At 35.9% G+C, this 24,164-nt stretch overlaps 1 protein-coding gene across 1 annotated transcript in view; it reads left to right on the forward strand.

Annotated features, from left to right (window-relative positions):
• Positions 1-24,164, forward strand: part of LOC107091063 (ciliary neurotrophic factor receptor subunit alpha-like) — a 268,089-nt gene that overhangs the window by 25,249 nt on the left and 218,676 nt on the right. Inside the window, exon 2 of the mRNA XM_015384788.1 lies at positions 16,630-16,670. Within this exon, the coding sequence (XP_015240274.1) occupies positions 16,668-16,670 (3 nt within the window). The 5' untranslated portion in view covers positions 16,630-16,667. The remainder of the gene's footprint in view (positions 1-16,629; positions 16,671-24,164) is intronic.

A 24,164-nucleotide genomic window follows, 5' to 3' on the forward strand; every position in this document is an offset into this window, starting at 1 on the left:
TTAAGAGTCTTTAAAATTTAATTGATAACATATTCATGAAGTAGATAATTTTATATGGATTGTCTCTTGTATTGCACTGGTCATGGGGAACTAAAGCATCTTCTGCTCATCTGTAGGACTGCATTTGTTGCTTCATATAATGCTATCATGGTGCTGGACAGAGAGAATAAAGCAGTGAGTTACATATAATGCAAAAATAAATATAAATATATAAACAACATATCTGACTGTATGATAAGGTCTGCTACTCTCTCCTGGTTCAGTGTATATCCTTTCATTCATCTTTCTCTTATCCATTTTTTATGGGCATATATGAAATTTGCTCTCCAGGCTTCAGCACATAATTAGAAACTGCTGAACCGTTGCTTTGACACAGGAGCATTTCTTGTGTCTGTTTGGTAAACGGGTAAATGAAAGAAGTGATTTTCCTCTTCATTATCATCTTGGCCAGTATATAGGCCTGAAATAGGGCTTTACAATACATTTAGGTTGATACAAGGATAAAGGGAGAGTTTGAGCAGCAGATGTGTGAGGCAGAATGGGTAAATAGACTGATAGATAGGGCAGAAAAACAGAACAGAGAAATAAAGTTACAGATAGAAGGAGAACTACGATTTTTCTCCATTAGCTGTTTTGCAAAAAATAGGGGCTAAGTCAGTTTATTATTTGAATATTAATTAGCCAGCTTCACCATGCAAGACTAAGCCTTTAAACTAACAAAGTATAAATTAAAACTAGCTGACAATGCTTACAGCACAATTGTTATCATACCATGCAGTTATTGTTTGCCCTTTAGAGTTCCTGCTGTTACTGACCTAATGTGAGTGTAATCTTCCATGTGGTCATGCTTTGACTTTCAACTGACTTTGTCCACTTTTTTCTTAACGATGTCATGATGTGTGTAACTAGTTCTACTCCATGCTGATGGCTTATTGCTGTATATTAGAAAAGGACAGAGGAGCCTTTCGGACAATTCCCATCATCTGCTGTCCTTGGCACACTCAGACATTCACACATTATCTCACATGAACTCTCACACACACACCAATGAAGCACAGCCAGGGACTTAATTTGACCACTTGTGACAAATCCATATGCAGATGCATTACTTTTTTATGAAACCTTCCTTATGGCTGTTGGATGGAATGAATGTCCAGCAGCTAAGCTATAGTTGATGATTAACATTTATGGCTGCAGATGACCACTGAATCTCTAGACCGAGTCTCAAAGACTTCACATCAAAGCAACCAAGGTATAGAAATGAAATCTCAGTCTCTCACTCAGCGCTGATGGTGGATCATGAAGTTGATTTGTTTTGTAATCTGAAGATAAATTGTGGCATTCCTCCCTGGAGAGCAGCAGTTTGTCCCTGACATGGTGTGTGATCAGTGGGTGTTAGGAAAGATGTAAAGCAAGTGTGAAGGATCTCACAGGGTAAGGCCAAAAGAGTTTTATTTGGATCATTTATTTTATTTATTTGATCAGTTGTCGGATGATGGCTGTCAATTAACAATATCTATAAACCTGATTTAAAAGAAGGTAGCTTGTAGCTTACAGCTAAAGGAATTTAGGAGTCTTCAATTTACACATCTTGAGATTAATGTTTTTACCTATTCTTTGTAAAATAGTTCTAACCTTGTTAGATTGGATTGGCCATATTTGAGAAGAAATTTTAAAGTCCTCCCACATAATAGTATTTTTTAGATCTTGACTTTGAATAGATCATTTTAGCATTGAAATATGGTTCAATCTTTACTACTGTGTTTGTGACTTTAGCTGCATGTTAAAATTTTTTTGTTTTCACTGGAAGTTAAAGCGCTTCTGTTCTCACTTAAAACTTTTTCTTCTACAATTAGAATTTAGCATGTAGGCTAAGAGGTCATATCTGGTGTTTATCTAAATAGGATTTTGCATTTAGATGTTTTCTTTTCTTTTATACACTTTTAAACAATTGTTTTAACTTCTTGTTTGATGAAAGATAAAAAACCACAAAGGTCACAGAAATAACTTAAATCTGAGAAAAGTGATAGATATAAATTCTATGAAATTGAGCAAATGAAAATCACGCTTCAACAAAATTATTTAAAAGAATAAACATGTGAAAGAGACCTGGAAAAATATATGATAACTAGTGTTATTTATTAATACTTTAGTCAGATTCAAGTTATTTCTTTTACCAATGTGTGTTTTCTTTCATTAAACTAGGGGTATAAACAGTTTTCTCCACACGTGGACATGCTATTTGGCCAATGGCTGAAATTCAATGTATTTATTTGGTAAGGGACAATAAAAAGAGATTTTTCTCAGGAGCAAATTTAATTTTCTTTCCTGTCAACCATTACATGCAACTCATTGCTGCCTCCCTCTCTCCAGTATTACATGGGTGTATGTTACAGGAATTACCTTAAGAGACCAAAATACAGCTTCCAAATGTTAGTGTCTTTCATTCTATTGAGAAGTGGAAGCAAATAAAATGCACAGCATTGATTATTTCAATTAAATACTTACTGGATATCAGTTTATTGTGATATATAGATAAACCACCTTTGCTCCTCATATGGCACTGCAGTGTCTGTTTGCAGGTGTTAGCTGTTGGTAAAATAAACCAATCGACTTCATCAAAAATGGTAAAATAAAGGTTTATAAATGAACTACTTTTAGTGTAGTTTTTGTTCCTCTTTAATGTTTTAAAATCAAGATTGTTCTAAACATTTAATAGGAGAAGAACAAAATATATACCATCCCCGCTTGTCACAGTACTTTTTGGAATCTATGACTAAAATTTTATTATCAGCAGATTCTCACACCTAAGCTCCTACAAAGTCGCCTTGGGGCCTCTGGCTGCACTGTCCTGTTTTTAGCTGCCCTTATTTTTTCTATCTTTACATACTGGATTTATAAGCACTCTAAAAAATGTACAAAGATGGACTTTCCCAAAATGGTTTAAACATATTTAGAACTTTCTCCCCAACTAGTGTGTTCCTTGTTTTTTTTTATTGTGCTGGTAAGCATAACAGACTTCTAAAGCTTTCACAGAACACATGTATTTATATTAAACTTTTATTTATATTAAACTTTTAGTGCACACAAGTTAACTCAATTTGCTAAGAATGTGGCTCCAGAAAAATTGGTTGAAATTCATTTTATATCAAGCATATATAGTGCAGGAAAAGGGTTAAAAAAAGCATTAAAATGCAAGTCACAAGGTGACAATTAAAGTCACAAAAGTTTAAAGTTACAATTAAAGTATATCGAGCATAATTTAAATAGATCAAGAATCAAAAAAGAAATTATGTCCTACTTTTAAACCTTAATCCCAGTAAGAAGGAATATCTAAAACCTAATGCAGAAATATAGGACTGTTTATATACCTGAAAGATATAGCACAGCCTGATTTCAAACAGTATCGTTGTATCAGGTTTTGTAAAGTTTTGCTGCTACTAATTGTGGTCAGCTTGATGTGGGTGAACTTTTGTGGCTCTTTGATATGAGGATCATAAGTTCATATCACTCTGTCTAATAGGGGACATCGTGTAAGTTGCTGTTTTCCTTTAAGCCTTGATTGGATCCAGATTCATTTTGCTCTGTATCTAATGAAGTTGATATAACAGCTCAAAAGCAGAATGAGATGCTAATTTACTCTTGGATTTCCTGGAATCCCTCTCCTGCCATTTTTTAAATTGGTTTAACCTTGCATGTCTTTTGTATAGTACACATGCACCCACTCATACACAAGAATGCCTCCAACATAGACACATACATATACAGGACCACACAGGCAGCAGTGCACAAATGGACATCTGAGTCAGTTCCAATCACAGTTCCAAACACCTGTCTGCCAATCTTCCAACTGTGTTTTGACTGCCATTTCCTAACCACATAGTGTGTGTGAGTCCACATAAGTCCATGTGGCTGTGTATTTATGCTAACTGCCTGACAACAACAGATAAGGTGGCAGTCATCTTATCGTTCTGAACCAACCTACCCTAAACCCCTCAGGTATCCTAACCTGCTTGCGTTTCCCCAGGCACTGCTTTATTTTCATGTCGACTTGCTGCTGTCCCTTGATCCCCACCCCCACTGTCCCAAAACTCTATTTGACAGAATAAGTTCATTTTTGCCCAGTTCTTTAATTCTTTGATCTTGATCAGTACCCAGTTGACCGTACGATGGCACACTGTTCTTTATATTTTTACTGCCTCATATTTTGTCTGCATGACACATTTTAAAAGCCTGATACAAAAGATAAATATTTACTCTTATTCAACTCCCTCAGTACACTGCAAAAATTTAAATCTAAATAGGTATTTTTCTTAAAATACGAGCATTTCTTCTTGAATTGAGGAGGTAAGTGAGACACTTTGTCAATGATATAGGAAAATTTACATTTAAAATAAGAAAAAATCATTGCATTGTCCTATTTCTAGTGCATATTGTCCATTCATCTTATTTTTAGTGTTAAAATACTAATTCCATTGGAAAATCATCTTAATTACCTACTCAGATTAAGGATAAATACACATAATTTAAGATATTTTCACTAATTTCTAGATCGTTTTTGCAGTGTAATAATTATGCTTCCTTTTAAAGAGCATTTCATAACACCCAAAGACACTGAAGAACAGACATAATCAACAATACATCATATTAAAAAGAGGACAGGATGAGTTTTTAGCCAAGATTTAAACAGAGGTAAAGTATCACTATTACTATTATTAGGAGGGAGTGAATTCATGAGTTTGCAAGCAGAGTGGATGAAAGCTCTGCTTCCTTGCGGTGATGACACTGGCAGGAAGCTCAATAGGGCGCATGAAAGTGGAAAATAGGTTTTGGGTGGGGGTATCAATCCAGGGTATTGGGGAGAAAGATCTTTTTGAACAGATTTTGAACAGTTTTCTGAATTTAAGAGGGAGCCAGTGAACTTCCTCTAAGTCTGAAGTGACGCAATGAAGAGAGAATTTCTTGGTAATTCAATTAATTAATTTCTATGGAAGACCAAAAATAAGAGGGTTTCAGTAATCAATGTGGGACGTGACGAGGCTAAGAAACAAGAACAGAGGCAGACCACAGAGATGGAGATGGAAGAAGGTGATGAATGTTTCGTAGATGAACATATTTTAAACGGGTAATGTAATTGATGTTGGAGGTGAAGGAGAGAGTGGTACTGTACAATTGACGACACCCTGACTTTTGACGGTGGAAACATTTCTCTTTTAATTGAAAGAAAGATATATTGCAATGCTCAAGTACTTCTTGAAATTAATCCAGAAAATAAAACCCTAGTGTTTTTTTTTTTTTTTTTAACGAAGTACAACAAATCTCTGGAATTTTAACAGCCTGTTTTTCCCATTACTCTGAAAGACCATGGGGCATTTATCCATATATATATCTAAGAAGAACTCACAACTGGTTTTACTCTTTGCTCTTAGATCTATATTCTTTTCGCTTCCAAGTTACACTAGATTCATATGCAGGAAAAAAAATACAGATTTATTATAGAATACAAATAAAATTTGACAGAGAAATATATATGTAAAAGATTCAATATTAAAGAGCTCACCCTCAAGTAAGATGGTTTAGATTAAAACCCATTCATATTCTTTACGTTTACAAGGAAAAGTAATGTGGCCAGAGTTCAGATATCAGCACCTATATTAGCTTAAAATGTTGAAACCTTTTTGAGGTGTTCTTTCTTACTTAATCTTATGTTGTTTTTTTGTTTTTCACTTTATATTTTAAACTGATTGGAAATAAAGATATAAATACACATAGTTTCAAGGTTTATTTTCTTGTTTAAAAGCATCTCAAATCTTCTTTTTTGAAAAAGTAAAGGCATAAGAAAAACATCTGTATTCCCTCCGTTTCAAATGCTGCTTTTGGTGGCACTAACCTGGCATAACCTGTTGCTAAACACAACACTGCCCCTTCAAAAACAGCTGAGAAAGATTCTGATACTTACTTCTGATGAGCGAGCTAAGCCCCAGAAAAGTGAAATTACCCGGGTAAATATGTATTGAAGCTCTTGAGGGGATTTGAAATACTATTGGCTTCTTAAAACCGCCTTTTTTTTTCTTTTCTTTTTTTTTTACAAAGGCAATGTTAAGGCCCCTTACAATGGGTTTTATTCATGTGACATACCAACAAAGAGGCAGTACATAATCATAACTTAGAAGGAAAATAATACATTTCATTTGAAGTTTTTTTTTTTTTTTGTAAAAAATCGAAATGTAAAAAAAGTATTTTCCAGTATGCATCTACGTACTGAGTTTGTAGATCTAAAAAAGTTTAAACTGAGATTAGAAAAGCATCATGTGTAAGCACCACATTTAAATTGATGTCAACATTTTGAATAAGATAGATCTTGACCTTTGTCTGGACATTGACTGCACCATTCTAATGCATTAATATCCTGCATTTATTGCTTGTTACCAGTTTCTCCTGGAAGCAAACTGTAACCAGTGATTTAGGTGATCATGGTGGGGAAAAGTGCCTTCACTTTCCCTGCTGAAAATTCAGGACTCAACTCTCCAACAATCAGGAGAGTGTAGAGCCTTATCAAATAGAAAATTGAGCCCTATTGCACTCTCAACCAATCTCTGCATCTGTTGTAATGGATGCAATTATTGAATCCATTTTCTTTTTGTCCTGTTATCCCCTTGTTACTGCTTAAAGCAAATGGGGCCAATATATATAAGGTTAAAAGCCTGAAAGCAGACTTCTACTATGCACTAAAACTACAAAGTATATTTTTCCCAAGCCTTACTAAATCATACAATTTTCTCTTTGTCCTTTTATTTTTTTATTATATTTAGCTGATTAGTGTGAAAGGTGATTCAAAATAAAAACTGGAAAACTACAAATTGATGAAACATCAAATGTAGTTTGGGTGATCTTAGTTATGTAGTGATTACAACAGTAGGAAGTTTCAAAAGCTGTTTTCTTGTATCATGTGGGTGTTGATCTATATACAATAACTACTGATGAGTAACTCCATGCTACATCAAACATTGTCAAACAAGGGGTTAAATCAAGGGTATCTTCAGTGTAGCCTTTAGGCTATTTTTTGCATTTTTAATAATTTAATGCAGCCAGAAAGTAAACAAAAGTTGGACTGAAAGTAAACATATTCGCCGTGAATATAAGTCTACTATGAATTGAAAATATATATAGTCTTGATGTTAGATATGAGGCATTGAGAAGTAAAAGCCCTGACCCAGAAGCATATATATTCCTTATACAGATAAGGGATCAATACTTTTGTTTTGCTTCAAATCTAAGTCGCAACACTACAATGCATTATGACGTTGCAATTCTAGTGAGTACATTGGAACTTTATTGCTCTGAATGCATGGCAATATTTTGTTAAAAAACCAAAAACCAAAACAAAAAACAGTTAATATCTTACTAAAGGAAGTATATTTCCAGGAACTACAAAGTGAATTTTGTTATTTTCATGAATTTCTTGCAAGTTAGGGACAGGACCACCCTCTACTTCTAAATGTATTTCAATGAAACAATCGTTTTCTTGTATAGCTTTCAGATATTGCCTCATCCTCTTTATAGATCAAGGCATTCAATTCATTTGAGCTTATATCTTTCCTCCTTTTCTCCTCACTTTCCAATCTGAGCCCCAGACCGACATGTGTTATCAGTGAGTCAGAACAAAGAGGCTATCCATGCTTTTCTAGCTTGCATCCTTTTTCCCTCCCTCATTTTTTATTCTTTGTGTTGGTTTTTATATTTTTTCCCCCTACTTTAAACTATTCTTGTCCATTTATGTTTTATGGTACAGAGGAGAAAGTCTATGTATGTCTAGACTCTCGGTCTGGAGTCATACTCCGCTCTTTGTCCTTTTCATTGTTTGAGGAGTCATGATATTTTTTTGTGTTGCGTTCAGTCTCAGTTTAACCCATTTCCTCATTTTATAGTTGTAGGGTATGTACAAATTAAACAAAATTCAGTGGTTGTCATAAAAGAGGAAAGATGGACCCAATATTCAGGGGGAGACAGACAGTAGGAAAGTTCAAAGTGTTTATTCAAACAAGAAACATAACAGGATAGAAACTGAGCTGCTGTGGAGTTGCGGACCACAGCGGCTGCAGGGGGTGGGGCAAAACCCATTATTGGCACTCTGGATGTGGGGAAGAAAACAGGTAAGTGACGATCATATGACAGAAGATGATTATCCGTGTGAGTCACTTACCTGGTTAACAGTTAAGTCAATCCTCTCCGAGGAAGGCAAGATCAACCCAATCACCTGCCAAATGAGATACGGCACAGAGCTGCCCAGAGTGTTTGCAACTACAGTGAGAAGGCAGGAGTCCAATGCAGGTCAATGATACAGATCAGACAGGAACAGTTCAGGAATCCAGGAGTCGGCAGCTCGGCCAGGGGTTCCGATCTGCACAAGAACAGACACACCCAGGGTTCCAGGAATCCATAGAGCGTGAGGGCAGGTTCCATGCGTTGAGCAACAAGCTCAGACAGAAACTCTCAGATGCAGACAGGGAGAAACCAGCAGGCTTCCAAAGACAGTTCAGGCAAACAGAACAGATGGGAACAGACAGGATCAGTGGTTGAGAGGAAAAACAGGATCACGTAATCACAATCACTAAGGAAACGCTGAAAGGCTCGCACCACTGGCTAGTGAATAAACTCGCCTGAGGACCCCGGCATCGTGAATAATCTCCTTACTGGCTCGGGACATGACCCTTGAACTTATTTAAACTAACAAAACAAAAGATACAGACATCAAACTGGAAACAAACAATGATCCGGCCCCGACAGCTGGGCTGAGCCGTATATAAAGCTGCAGGCGCAGGTGGATCGGATGAGTGATGATTAAGGACTGGGGAGAGTTAGGCAGGTGAATAAAGTGAATAATTAAGACCAGCTATCAAGGCAGCTCTTGACAGGGGTATCAAGTTAAAATTCATATTTTTCAAACAGGCAATGTTTTAATGTTTGAATAGCATCAGGAATTATTAGTATGTACTTTAAAGAAGATGGTGCTAAATATTGTTGATTTTGTGTGTCAGTTCTGATTAAGTTATCATACAGACGTAGATTGAGGAATTGAGATTGAATGTGTTCAGCTGCGCACTGCTTTAGTCAAATGTTGTGCATGTTATGCATTAACAAGAGGAGGAAAGAGAAGTGGAAAAAAAAAAACTGCAAAAGAGGCAGATATAATCATGACAAACTATGCTTAAAGTCCAACTTAATGGAGGAAGGGTGGTTCAATTTTTGGCTCGAAACGTCTTGAAGAGTACAAAAAGCTGGGGGTTTAGGTGTGACCTGTTATTTGACAAACCTCTTGTTTAGAATAGATTATTGTTGAAAAATTCAATTTCTTTCATAAACAGGTTTGTTTGGGGAAAAATATTTTACAAATTAAACATATACTGAGATTTTAGGTCCTTATTTGAGGTAGTCTTCAGTATTGCCAAGGAGTTCAGAATATTATTCAAACTCTTGTCCAACAGTGATGTGAGCTGATTCAGGCTGGAAGAAGGATGTAGAATCATACTTCTGAGGATGTATATGTTTTTGTTAGCTTGTAGGGAGAATTTCCCAGGAATATACTACATTTCTAGGACCTATAGGTACTTGTGAGGACCAACAACTGGCCCCCATGAGGAAATCTTCTATTCTGGGGGTCAGGCTTAGGACTGTGTAAACTGAATTTAGAATAAGTTTAGGGTTGGGTAAGTATTGGTATCGGTTACTCTTAGGCCATAGAAATGAGTGGGAATGAATGCTGGTCAATGGATAGCCCCCACAAACATAGTTTGACACAACAAGTTTTGTTTGTAAGGTTTTTATTTTATTTTTTATGAATTAAACTGTTCATTTGCTGGCTGACGTATTCACATACTGAAGTATTTTGGTAGTTTTCTCGTTAATTACATAAAACAAAGCAAAACAAAAAAACTATCATACTGCCAGCTGTTTGCTGTTGGGCTCAGTTTCTATTTGGATTTTAGATTCCAACTATTAGAGAAGGGATAAAGATTAATTTGGAGAGGTGATGTCTGTTAGGGTATGCATATGAGGATGCTTATGAATTTTTTATGCAAGCAAAAGAGCTGCTTGTATCCAGCTTTTAAAGAGGACACTACTTAGTTCCTATTCCTTTCTTACAGTGAATATACAATCCTTATTGGCTTTTGGATTAATGGCTGCCTTTGCTTTGATGGCTTGCTTTATAGCTTTGAGACCCTCCAATTTTCGTTTCTTCCTCTTCACTAGGCAAATAATGTCCTTGTTTACCCTCTACCTCTGTCCTTTTTGTTATGAGAAAGATCCTGAACACATTATTGTACAGTATTAGAATAAACCGATACTGTATAAGACGATTCTAAATAATACATCTGCTCAGTGATGACAGTTATGAAGTAGATTATGGGGCTTACTGTATATTGTGAGCCTGCCACCTCTAGTTTGCTCTCAACCTGAGTCTGCAATTTACTTTAGAAAAACTACTTAACACCTTACAAAGAACTTATCATTTCATTTTTTCTTCCAAGGTGAAGGGTTTAGATTTCTTTTTACTGAGTTGTGTTATTTCACTCCCATTGAAAGGGTTTTAGGCAAAAACAGCCGTTTTAATATGATGCTGCAGCATCATGATTTGATTTAAGTCCAAATTTTAGACTGATTTAAGCCTCCTCAAAACCATATTTTTTTTTCTTTTTGACTATCTCTAATTTAAGCATGCTCGAGTGATGTCATTAACCACAGTTGTTTTCACTTATTTGTAGATTTAAGTTATCTTTGTCTCCATTCAATTTTTAGTACTTAGCTGTTTTCCATGTGGCTCCATACAACTGTGCATTTATATATTTATGCATATGCTGGTTTTTGATTCCCCTCTGCTGGATTCCTCTGTTGAAGTCTTTGATTCCTGTATGTTTCTTTGTTTTTTGTAAGTTTTCCAGTTTAATAAAAATAAATAATGGTTGAACCCTACAGTCGATGTTTCTGCTGACGTTCAGCATCCAACTCAACCGTATTTTGTCATTTTTGTTGGCTTGCTTAACAGTCTGAATAGCTGGGAAGTCCTTTCGCAAGAACAACAACTATTGCAAGCTTTCTAAAAAATAAAAATAAGTTGACTATTTCTTAGCGGCCAAATTTACTCGGCTCCTGTGCCTATACCAACATGGTGATTTTTGATTGAGTGCCAGATAATGTTATGTCCCATGGGAACAATGTGCAAAAATTCCTATTTGAAATTGCTTGATGTTCAGGTTCTCACATAAACCTTTAAGTATGGCAAAGGAGCCATTTTTTTTGTTTTTCTTTTATTGTTTTCTATTTAAACTTTGGGACTGACTGATTGAAATAAATCATAAGTAAGATTCATCTGCTTCTGTATGCGCTTTTAAATTCTTTATCAAATGTGTTCTCATACTGATGAGATTTTGCAGATGCTTTTTTAGCCACTACTCTGGTGCTATTTCTGTGGACACAGCTGTTCACTTCAGCTCTAATGGATGAGTCTTAAAAAACTGCTTAGTGGTAAAGCTTGGTGATCTCTATCAATGGGCATCTTTCTAAATCTTATAATATGGATCATATAAGACAGTACTTAATATTGTTTCATTCTAAGAAGAGTGGATAAATGCTGCACCATATTGGAAGAAAAATAAAATTATGTTTGCGCCACTCAGTAATTGAATGTTTTTTGTTTGTTTTGTTTTTTTACAAAAAAACTGACAAATTCCATTTATTTCTCAGTACCATCAACTTTTACCATGCAAACAGTCAAATAACCTGTCCCTTCATGACCTTTCCTAAAATTCTCTCTTAGTGTTCTAATTATAGCCATGATTGACAGAAACAAGTAGAGGTAACGATTCAGTGGATTTCCAACTGAACTCTTATTGGATTTCCTGCATAGCACAGCTCAGTTGCTCTTAGGACTTCTTTTAGTACATTGATTTTTTTGCAAATCCACAAGGGTAATCTTGTAATTGTCTATCCTGACTTTTACATTTTGCCAAAGTTTATCCTCATTCTGAATAGGGTGAATTGTTTATGTATATTTCTATTTGAATCTTTTTAAAAGCTTAATGTTTCAAAATATTTTATTCTCATGCTAGAAGACATTGAGTCCTGGGGCCTCTACATAAAGTTTGTTTTTCCTCAATATAAACTGGCCTGTAAATCTAATTTTGCCAAAAATAAGTAATTAAAATATAGTCTTTCAAGCTTTCATTGCTATATCATTCTTTTAGGGACAACCCATTTTTACAGTGGAGGATCAGCATGCTCTGATTGCTTGCTTTTTACTTTTAAAGTGTTTGTGAAGCTAGTATTTCTGACACAATGTTGAATGTAATGCAGATATTTTCACTTCTGTATAGTTTAGGAAACTGAATTAGGAGAATTTTGCATTAGCATTATTTGTTCATGCTTTCAGCAGACGCTTTTTTATCCAAAGCGACATACAAAGTAGACACAATGTTACAGTTATCATCAATTTGACAACAGGTTCACTGGAGGAAAACCCCTAGTCAGAATCAGTGGTGACAGACAAGAAGAAGAGGGAAGTACAGAAAGTGTAGTAGAGGGGTACAGAGCTATGGATAACAGTTAGGTTAGGAGATTACCTTTGAAGAGGTGGGTCTTTAGGAGTTTCCTGAAGATAAGCAGGGACGCTAGCCTGATAAACCAGACTAAATGTGAGATTAAATGTGTAATTTACTCTGGCCCCGATGAATGAGACATCGAAAGATTATTGATGAGAACAACCCGTTCTTTTTCACACCGTGTCTGTGCCTATTCTCCAACCCTCTGTCCAATGAGCGCAACTGACTTTGACGTAGTAAGAGCGACAAAAAGCTGGTGGGGGAGTGTAAACAAACAGCCTGTCGTTAAAAACGGCAAATACCTCCTTCTCAAAAATAAATCCTTCTCAAAAATGAATGAGTGTAGAGCCTCTTCCTGCTCACATTTCAACGAAAACCTCAAGCCAAATCCTTCCAAAACTGATTACAAAGCTGAGTCAAACGAGAACAGTTCAATAGTTGTTGCCATCTTCCTTGTTGTGCTTTCTCCAGCGTTGTGCAGCTTTGTCGTCACGCCCTCAAAACCCCCACTGCTATGCATCCAGAAATTCAAAACACATCTCTGCATTGTGATTGGCCCGCCAGTTATAGGGCCTGGGGCATTGATCGAGGCTAGACCACTCGCAGGGAAAAATTATTTTGGCCGCTGGCGGGTGGGGCTAGTTTACTAGGCTACAGTAAAGCCGGAGTAAGGGGATGATTCCAATACGTTGCAAAGAGTTTCACTTTAGTAAAATGTTTTTAGTTTAAATATATGGATTAAAGTTTGCAACAATATTTGTGATTGTGAATATATACCCTTTAGGGTATATATAACACTCTTAGTCCAAAGAGTATATATACTCTTTGGACTAAGAGTGTTAAAGCAGCAGTATTAGTCATCCAGTATGAAACCTCAGTGAACAAATCATATGCGCTTTGCCCCAAAGGCTTTTTTTTTTCCTGATTATAAACTAAAAGAAGCATAAAATTTCATGCACATAATCCCCTTTTAGCTGCCAACTCCAAAACATCTGTTTGCAAAGTGCTTTATGTGACCAAGAGACATGGCAAACAGTCATGCCACAGTCACAAAAACCAAGCTTGCTATCAGATTTCTTCTACTGTATCTCTAAATCAGAATGTAGCAGCATGATTTAAAGATTCATATCAAGTTTTACTCTCTGAAGCAAAAATCCACCCACGCTGCTAAGCCTTAGTGTTGTCACTGAATATTATAAAGTTAATATGAATGGATTTTTGATATTTCTGGCTGTGAAACCATGCGATCTGTTATTGGAGTGGTGAAAAGACACATGCTGCGTGTGTTATTATCTTTGAGAGTCATCTCTCACTATTTACACTCTTTCCAATCTATTTTAATCCCCACTGTAGTGGCTACAGTGTATTTAGCACTTCTCCGTATTCTGTTTTAGCCCATTTTAACATCCACAATCACGATTCAGTCTTCTCGTAAACAATTTTAGTCTAGTCTGCTTATGGTATGCATCCTCTTTGGAACTGCAGGAGGCCTGTGGGATTTTATTTCTTCATTTTTTTGCTGATGTGGTTGGTTTCATTTTAAGTTAATTATTTGTATTTTTTCCTTTTATGCAGCACTAATAATATTTGTTTTTCTGAGCTTGCATGACGCTTAATGTGTCACCAAGAGAGTTCAGGAGCTGCTTAACTGAAATAGTACAGCTGGTGTCAATGTCTGGGGGAGCACTGACACTAGATAAATACACAAAAAGGGTTTTTTTTCTGCTTGAAAAAGACACAGAGGCGCAAAGAGACAGAAAGAGCAAAGGAGGATGAGACAAGCTGAAAGGTGGATCGAGGTAGAGCAAAGAAGATAGGTGCAGAGGAGGTGTGTAGTTGACTAAAAGGTGATGTTTCACATGATTGCACATCCTGCAACATTGGCGCTCAGCAGCATCAGCAAATTCACTTCACCTTTATTTATTTATTTATTTTTCCCTTTTGTCTACCAGCAAAACGGTCACCCTTGCTCAGGGACAAGGTTTCTGGAAGTAAATAAATAGCCTATCAGGGACTGATGCCCTTAGTTATATTTATGATGACTGTTTTACCTCTGGGCAGCAAAAAGCAACAAAAAAACAAGTAGTATCTCTCATGGAATCCACCACACCTTTGCTAACTTCTAACCAGAATTTCATTGCATTTCGTTGGGAATTTTTCATAGATCATAACAAAGTAGTGCATTGTTGGATGGAGAAGAAAAAAATGGGCGAGTTGAAAAGAATATACAGTTGCAAAACAAGTCTTATTTCCAGAAAGTTTAATAAGTTTCCTTCCAATATTTTTCTCTTTTTCTTTGTGATTCAGATAAATTATGAATCATGAACATTTCAGTTTGTGAATAAAACCTTATGAAGCTCAAAGCTTAAATAATTTTGTATGACACTATGTCTATAATTATAACGTTAATTAGAAAACTGCTAATACACCAATCAAAATCAGATCAAAGATAAAAAATAGATAGAAGATAAAACCAATTTTTTTTGTATATAAATAATAAACCTTTTGAAAATAAAAATTATTCCATTAAAACCAGTATATGAAAAATAATTACAAAAAATATATCTGTTTAGAATGGCTGGCTCTTCTTTGGTAACTCCAAATAATGCATGATTGATCATTTAGCTTTTTAAATATATAACAATAATTTACTTACATACAGTATATAAAATCTTTATCTAACAACAGTTAAGCCAACTTTGATTGTGCCTTCAGGAAATGAAAATAAAGTTAATCTAACTAGTGAATTGTTAGGACTTTCCTGACTGCTAATAGTCAACCATATGAAAAATATAGGTCTGCTTAAAAAACAGCTTTTCTGGTTTTAATTTCACTTTATCTATCTGGTAATGTCCTTTAGATTTTTGTCAAATTTTCAAAGTCAAAACTCAATTCCAGTGTTAAATGCATTGTATGAATTTGTGCAAGTTTATTTCCCATGTTCCCTAGTAAAGAGCTTATTTGAGCTCCTCCCTCTGGACACTGAATCACTTCATCAGGGCCATGATGTGGCTTCACTGACAGCCGTTTTACAGAGCAGCAGATTTGGCTAATATGCATGAAAAGATAAATTGCCATTAAGTAAAACCTTGTACGTATGCTGTGTGAGTGTGTCTGTGCACATGCATTTTTAAGTGTGTCTAGTGAACAATGTGAGAAGCGTGTAATAGGCTCACCTATCCATAGCTGCAGACTGATGGGCAGGTGGAAAGAACTGAAACCAGATGGAGAGAAAATGGCGAATGCACTGGGGAGATAAGACTGCTGTGAAAAGCCTATGGCAAGGTTTTCTCACTAAACATTTTTTTTTACTTTTTCTTATTTCAATAACTGAAAACCTATTTTTTTGTTTTTTTGTTTCTTTATCTCACTGTTTTATGCCTTAGCTGTTTTATATCATTTTTACAAATTGCAGTTAATCCTTTTAAAGCATCCAATGAGATCCATAACTGAATAAAAAAAAAATGAAAAAACTTGTATAAACATTAGATGCTAAAATAACTTGCAAAATTATTCATCCTCTCCCTCAAGGACATTTGGTCACTTTTGAACCAAAAGTTTTTATGTTCAAGACATTTCTAATAACCACTTTACTCTGAGTCCCCAAATTAAAAGACAGGATAAAAACTAGCTCTTTAAAGGTCCAGACCTAATTTCAACTTGAATTCTATAAAAAAAAATAAATAAATAAACAATGCAGAGAACCAGAAGTGCTAAGTTTAAAGAGCATAGTCCAAATTAGGCTACTGTATTAAGGGATAAAAAGAAAAGAGGGCCTGCATGAAATTGATTTGCAGATTATTATTTCAAAAACATAAATTACAGATATTTTCCTTCGACACACTTATTCATTTGCAGTCTAAAGAAATGTGAAAAGTTGAAATGACCTTGTGAGGCTCTGTATACCTTTTAGGCTATCTGACAAGTTAAACATTAATTTGTCTTTTTAAACTTAGCTTGTTTTCCTGATAGGATGCTTTCCTCCTAATCTCTGTCCCTGGATCTAATGACTGACTCTGTGTTTTATTTGCAGGGTGAAGAGGAGGACAGAGTCAACTTTTTACCCACTTTATGGTAAGTCTATGCCAAGTCTTAAGGTTTTAAACAGATGCAAGAACTTGTTTTTTTTTTTTTCTACTTTTCCGAGCATAAAAACCTTGAAAGGTTTTTTAAATTTCTGAATTCACCAAAACATAATCCATAACCCTTATTTCTGCCTCTATTGCTGAAACCTTTTGTGTTACATCAAACACTTAATATCTTATTTCTTTTTTTAAGCAAGCTGCTTTTCATAATGAATACTCGAGTTCAGATTATCTCATATTAATTACTTTAAAAAAAACGAAAAACAGAAAAAGCTGTTAAGCATCTCTGTATACATAATAATTAAGCTTCAAAACAAGAATTGTACAATCTTAATGGTTTGTAGCTCAAAAATGAAACAAATACATGTTTTGAACCTCTTTTAGTATGGGGGAACTGTAACTGCTCGTCTACCAATATCTCATCTTTGGCTTTATCTGGTTGTCTCAGTGACATGCAAGTGTCAGCATGAGGATTTGTATGTCTGTGAATTCGTGTGGAGCGGTGGGTGTTGAAAGAACTCTGTGTAGACGTATAAAGTTCCTGTGACCAGAACTGTCAGTGAAGTACATATGTGGATGGTCAGATATAGGAACGGTTGGAATGCAGACACAAGCTGGCGGGGACTCACTGGTTTGCATGTTCACAAATTTGTACGCACAAACACACACACATAGAATATGCAGACGGCATGGACACACACATAGACAGATATCCAGATTCCATGCAGACACATTCAGACACCGAAGGACTATTGGGTTACATACAGGGAAGTCTATGCCTGCCGCAAAACTTTGAACACAGATAGTGTGCACACACATTTTTATTTACTCATCAAGATCTGAACCTAAGATTAAATATCACTAAAATTAAATACAGCAAATTACCTGAAGTTATGTCTGTACATAAAAAACAAATGATATTTGAATGAGAATGACCAAATGCAGCTTGTTTTCCCCTCGATTGATGGAAGCAACAAACTGGAAGATCTAAGCCTTGCATTTCATCAGCTAGACTTTAATTCTGGTGGCACAGGTAGGTTGGGGGGGGCATTGCTTGTGTGCTTTACCCCAGCTAAGATTTCCAACTCAGATTTCCCTTGTGCCAGTCTGGTGGATTGAACCGGTCAACGCAGCAGCTTAAGGGTTCTGCTGAAAAACAGGTGTAATGCAGCATAATTACTCCGAGATTCTCCTTTTTGCCAGCATTGTAATTGAGATCAAGTTGAAGAATGTATTTCCTCTCTCAGGAGCATATGTCTTGTGGTTTGTTGTTTGAAGCACATTCACAACAACCAGAGAAGCAATGTTTAGAAATGTTACATAGGTGAAATTAATTAGTAGTGAAATAAAATGTTTCAGTAAGTATTAAAAACATAAATAAAATAAGCTGCAAAAGGTATAAAAATAAAAGACCATGCTGAAATTTGTCAAAATTTTAATTAAAAACCTAATCTTTATCAGTTCAAATCAGCGTCAGGCTTGGTCCTAAATGATGGGCGATAAAAATGGGTCAGGAAAAGAACAAAAAACAACAAAAAGCTAAACAAAATGTTTTGAACAATTGTTTTATTTTTTTTTTACGAAACACTTTTATGACATCGGTTAAAAACAGATGTCTAAACCTCTGATTGTTTGAGTGAGCACCACTAGGCCCATGATCTTGTAGTCGAAAAAACATAATTTCAGCATAAACCATTCATTACCCAGTGTTCTTGGCACAATTTCTGACAGAAGAGTCAGAAGAATACTTCAAACGCATTCTTAACAACCAATGACCACTTTGCAAGAGCTGCAGAAAGACCTGGAATTAGTAGAAACAGCTTTTCACGATAACAATAATAAAATGTAATCAGATGTTAATACACACTAACAAGACAAGTCTAAATTGAAGAAAAAAAAACACATTAAAGCTCATCTGCTGTTTATAGCAGCAAAACATTTGAACAAAGCCTATAAAATAGCAAGGACACTGTTTGGAGCAGGCATGGTGATGCATATTACCAGCAGGCCTAAAGTGATAACAGAGCGAACATAACAAGGTTTATCTTCTTTTTCAAAATAATTTTGACTAATTTACATGTGAAAAAAAAGGAAGAAAGACCTAGTCCATTACGTATCTTGTAACTTCAGGCATGTATGAACTCATTTGTTTTTAATCCTTTATTTATTGTTTGATTACTCATGTCAGTTGCCCCATTAAAAATTCATTTAGTGAATTAAACGTTAGGGTTTTAAACTGATCCTTTTTAAAATCTGAGTTTCTTTTTATTATAATTATCTATATTTGATGTTTTGCCAAAATAATTTTTTGTCGCTGTCACCTTACTTTCTGTTCTCGCTTCTGTTAGGGAGCGTAGATAAGAAGGAATGGATAAAAAGCACAGATTCAACCTGATAACCTTTATTCATCTAGCATCTAAAGAAGCTCCCATCAGTTGGTCTACATGTGATATAGCCCATTGACATGCAACCCTTCCTTCCTGTCCTTCTACTGACATGCATCTCTGCAAAGTGCATGGATTCCCCGCTGACAAGCGTGCCTGTGTGTGGTGGTGTTTCTGAGGGTTGCCACTGGCAGGGGGGCTTGAGGGGTCACTAGTAATGTGAGAGTTTGTGTGTTATGATCTCTCTGGGTTGCCTGGTCGGCAGAACCACCTTTACACAAGCATACAGCCCGTCAGAAAAACACATACACAAGGATTCATCTTTTCTTTTTAAATTAAATTGGCATTGATTTGTCTGTTTCATTTCCTGATTTCCCCCTTTGCAGATGCATTTTGCCATCAAATTGACTTTGAAATTGACTTTTAGGTTCTGCAATTATGACAAGTACATTTAAAAAAAAACGTATTTGTATAACTGTGTGTGCATGTGCCTCAGTCTGCCTGTGCTTCAGTTGCTGTTATGTGTGATCTTTACCTTAAAGCCTGTCCTCCCTTTATCTATTTAAAATAGCCTTAAATGTATTGTGGAGGATTTTCGCAATGCACATGCACAACCCTGTGCTCGCTTAGGAGAGGGAACACCTATTAACCGAAAGTGAAAGTGTGCATGCGCAGAAAAAGATCGCTAACGGGATGAGCATGTTGGACGGCCTTACATAAACATACCACCAGAATGATTGACAATTATCAGGACCACTTATTTAGATGATCCACCCAGAAATAAATTATCATCCTCTATACCTTTAAAAAAAAAATAAAAAATTACATTTTCCCTCTTCCTAGGAATGGAACATCTTCTTAAATAATCGTCCCAAAAAAGGTTTCAAGAGATATAATCAGTTAACATCTGACAGCTCTATAACATAATAATTTATATCCAGGTTATATTATTGTCATTATTAGTTTTACTAAGGAGAATATCTGAGAAATTTGACAGTTCTTAATGTGTCCTTAATGAGTTGAAAGTTCTGCTAACTCTGTTGTCACCTTATTACTGAAATTGATCCATATGTAAATATCCATCCATCAATTTCTCCATCTGTCCGTCATTCCATGCATCCATCCATCCATAGGGCTTACATTAACTGCTGTGTAAAACTGTTAAATAAGGTGAAGAGCGGTATCCTCCCATGACTCTAACACAGTCATTGGATTAATATAAACCTATTAATGCTATACTTAAAGTATTTTTTCTTTGCACTATTCAATTCTGGAATGGTCACCATCTCTGACAAGGAGGTACTGACAAGGTAATAATGATCTCCCTAATTAATATTAATGAACCATGTCCTGACCATGTTGACTAGACATTTCTTTCAAGGCTTTTTATTTTGCTGTTATGCATTTAGTATGTATCAAGGGGCAAATACTGAGAGCAGCAGGCCTGCTGACAAGTCTTTGCGGCATGTTTGGCGCAAAGGAGAATAAAGTTAGCCATGTCAACAATACATGTTGACATGGCACAGCTGAGTGCCCTGCTACTTTGCTTGCCCTTGTGTTGCTGACAAGAGCATGGATGTTTGGTGACAAGCTACTCTCCGTTCCCCCACCCATGTTAGCATGGGCAGGGTCCCTCAGACATCTGCAGTCTGGTGAAACTTAAGCCTCTCTTTCCAGCAGACACTGTCAGCGTGTGCTTGCTGATAAGGATTATCTGAGATGTGTGAGCTCTGCACCCTGGGATTGTCCCACTTGCTGCTGGAGGTCAATACATGCACGCTTTAATGTCCATGAGTGTTTGCAAGGAATTGCGGGCATACGTATTTGCCAGGCTCTGGGGGTTAGGCCTGGATTGAAATGACAATGGAGAGGAATTTAAATGAGAGAAAGGGGGATCAGTGATGTTTGCAAGAAGGATGGAAGGAGCTTTGACTCCATTGTTATTCTTACTCTTTGTCATTCTGCTTCTCTATCTCTTTATCTGCCTATTACATGACTTCTGCTCTATCTGTCTATCACCCCCGGCTGCCACATTTCCTTAAAAAATTAATACATTAATTAAAAAAAAGATGGTGACAATCTGTCTTTAAACATTTTTTTTTAAATATATTCACACAAAATGTATTTTTCATGCAGTTTCCCTTTTTTCTTTTTAAAGTTCTATATTACTTTTCCTAATCCCTAAAATCAGGTACGTATCTCCGCCAAGGTGTTTATGTTTTTGGGAGAGTTTGATTGTCTATCCATCTGTGTACAGGATAATTTGAAAAGTTCTTAACTGATTTTAATGAAATTTTTACTAGAGGTGCACCTCATTCCAAGGAATAATCCTTTAAATTATGGTGATGATCCACATCATAGTCCGGATCCAGGAATTGTTTAAGGATTTATTTAATGTAATTAGGCGGAACAAGCAGTTAACCCCTAAACCAAAGCGGCAGCAGTGACTGTTGACAGCTTCAGCACTGGACTCAAAAAAGACATGAAGTATAATACAGAAGGCAAAAACAAAGGGAAAGTGAGCCATGCCTTGCTTGAAATCTCTATATACTTAACCAACAAGAAAGCAGAGGGCAGAGTGAATGAAGAAGGTAAGAGCAAAACATTTGGCCATGACCCAAGGTGAATACATCTTGGACTGCATGTTTTTGATGAAGATTTCCAGTTTTCAACCACAGTGTAAAGGGGAAAAAAGGGGAAAGAATGCACTTGTATATGAACTAGGATTGGTGCTTTGAAGTTAGTTACAACTGAAGACACATAGCCCTCATCTAAATTAGTGTTTATAAACAACCTTTTATTCCCAAATCATGTAATTTTCCTGATTTGTTCTGGCAAATCTTTAGATGCCACAAAATTTTTGCAAATCAGAACTAAAAAAGGTCACTGAGCTGTTTGAAGATGTGGAGAAAAATGCGCAAAATTTCTCATTTATGCCCTTGATTGGGACTGTTGAGAAGTGGACTGATGACTCATATAGCAGTTGTAATGATTATGCTATTCACTGTCTTTTTTAAAGTTCAGTTACATATTTAAGTAGAAGTTGATGCTGTGAGATCATACAGCATTTTTATGCAGGATCAGGATAACCTAAGCCACTTTAACTATAACTTTTCAGAATGGAATATTTTAAACCAAGACTTATAAAGGGACAGGGGATATGCCTCATGCACTAAACCTGATGTTTGGTTCCACAGGAGACGAGCCAGGTAACTTAAACATCTACCACCCATTCTACTTATAGAAATTCTAGGTACAAATAGTAAACTTGTAGATAGAAAGTGAAGTGCTTGTTTAGGAACATATGAGGCAATCAGATCTCTGATATAAATATGGAGCCCTAATTATCAACATAAGGGTGGAGGTTGGTTAAGGACTCAAATGCAGAGATGAGGGAGGCAGAGATGAGTTATTGTAGGTTTAATGAGATAAATGGAAACTGAGACAAAATCCAGAAATCAAACCCAAAAAACAGGAAACATTAGGAGAAAACACACATGGGATGCAAAGTAACAGCCAGTAACCAGCACTGAAGAACTGCACAGGAAGAGTATATATGAGAAACAGAACAAAGACTGGGGTAAATATTTGATATGGAGCAGGTGTGGATGGAAGAGACTAGAGGGGAGCTGGGGAAAGGAAACAGGCATGAGGGGGAAACAGAGAGTAACTTAAGACTGCTTAAATAAAACACAAAATGTAAAATGAACAAAAGATCAACAAAACAGAATTACTCAGATAACTGAAAAATAAAAACTCAAGTCCAAAAGAGTAGGACCATAACACTATTATGTATTGCTTATATGTGAAAAGGAGGCTTTTGATGTATATTCTGGATTTGACAGGTACCCACACTGGAAAAAATCAAAACCTAGATGAGTAATTTTTTCTTAAAATAAGTGCATATGTTCTTGAATTGAGAAGGTAAAAGAGACATTTTGCCAATGGAACAAGACAATTTACACTTAAAATAAGAAAAAGCAATTGCATTGTCTTATTTCAAGTGCATTTTATCTAAATATCTTATTTTAAGAGTAAAAATACTCATTCAATTGGCAAATCATCTCATTTACCTACTCAAAAAAAGGAAAAATACACATAATTTGAGAAATTTTTACTTATTTCTAGATCGTTTTTCCAGTGCAATAAATGGAAGATACAATAGATTTCCAATAGTTATTTAGATAATAAAACATCCACACACACGTATTGCTTTTTACATGTTTGTACCCAATTTGTATATGCTGTGTAAGATCTGTACTCTAATAGAGGTCTTTTTCATTTATTTTCCACGTAATCATCATTAGACAAAATTTATTGTGCTTTATTTTTCACTAGGATTTTAATTGCAAGGATGGTTATGACCAGTCCCCCACCCAAAAGGGATGTGACAGAAGGTGCAACATCATCAACCAAGGGTTCATCAATTTTTACACTCATCCGGAAACTAGTGGTCACTCCTCTAGGGATGTACAGTAGATGATGAGCTTGGTTCTGCTGCATCTTTCTTCCTGTTAAAAGGGAGTTTCACTCCACTGTCACTGCATGCATGCTTCGGTTTGCCACAAAATCAATTTAAAAAAAGGAAGTGAATAGCTAGTGTTTCCACGTGCCCATCCAGGAGGAGTGTGTCCTGCAAGAATGTGACTCAATGCAATCAGCTATTTTTAGATTTTTTTTTTTTAAGATAGAAAACTCTGAACTAATCTGACTGATTCAATTGTCTGTGCAAAATGCCTTAAGATTACACTTGTTGTGAGTTGGTGTTACATAAATAAAATTGACTTATCCTGTATAGGGAGTCATGCTGGTAATATAGGCCATTTTTGTGTAGAGAAACTCTCCATCTTTCAAAGGTGGTGGAGACTTTAGAGTCAAGCTTTCTGCCTTTATTGGGAACATGACTCAGTCCTCTACAAACAGCAAACCATCATTAGAGCACTAAAGATCCGTCATTAAGCCATTGTCCTTGTTTGGTTGTGAGAAACCAGTTTTGGTGCACCTTAAACTGGTTTATGGAGAAGAGATAAGGCATTTTAAAAAAGAACCCATCAGGACAACTGACCCTTCTGGGCATTGTTTTTATCAGGAATTAATTT

Source organism: Cyprinodon variegatus, unplaced genomic scaffold (assembly GCF_000732505.1).
Source record: "Cyprinodon variegatus isolate N-32 unplaced genomic scaffold, C_variegatus-1.0 Scaffold323, whole genome shotgun sequence".
NCBI lineage: Eukaryota > Metazoa > Chordata > Actinopteri > Cyprinodontiformes > Cyprinodontidae > Cyprinodon > Cyprinodon variegatus.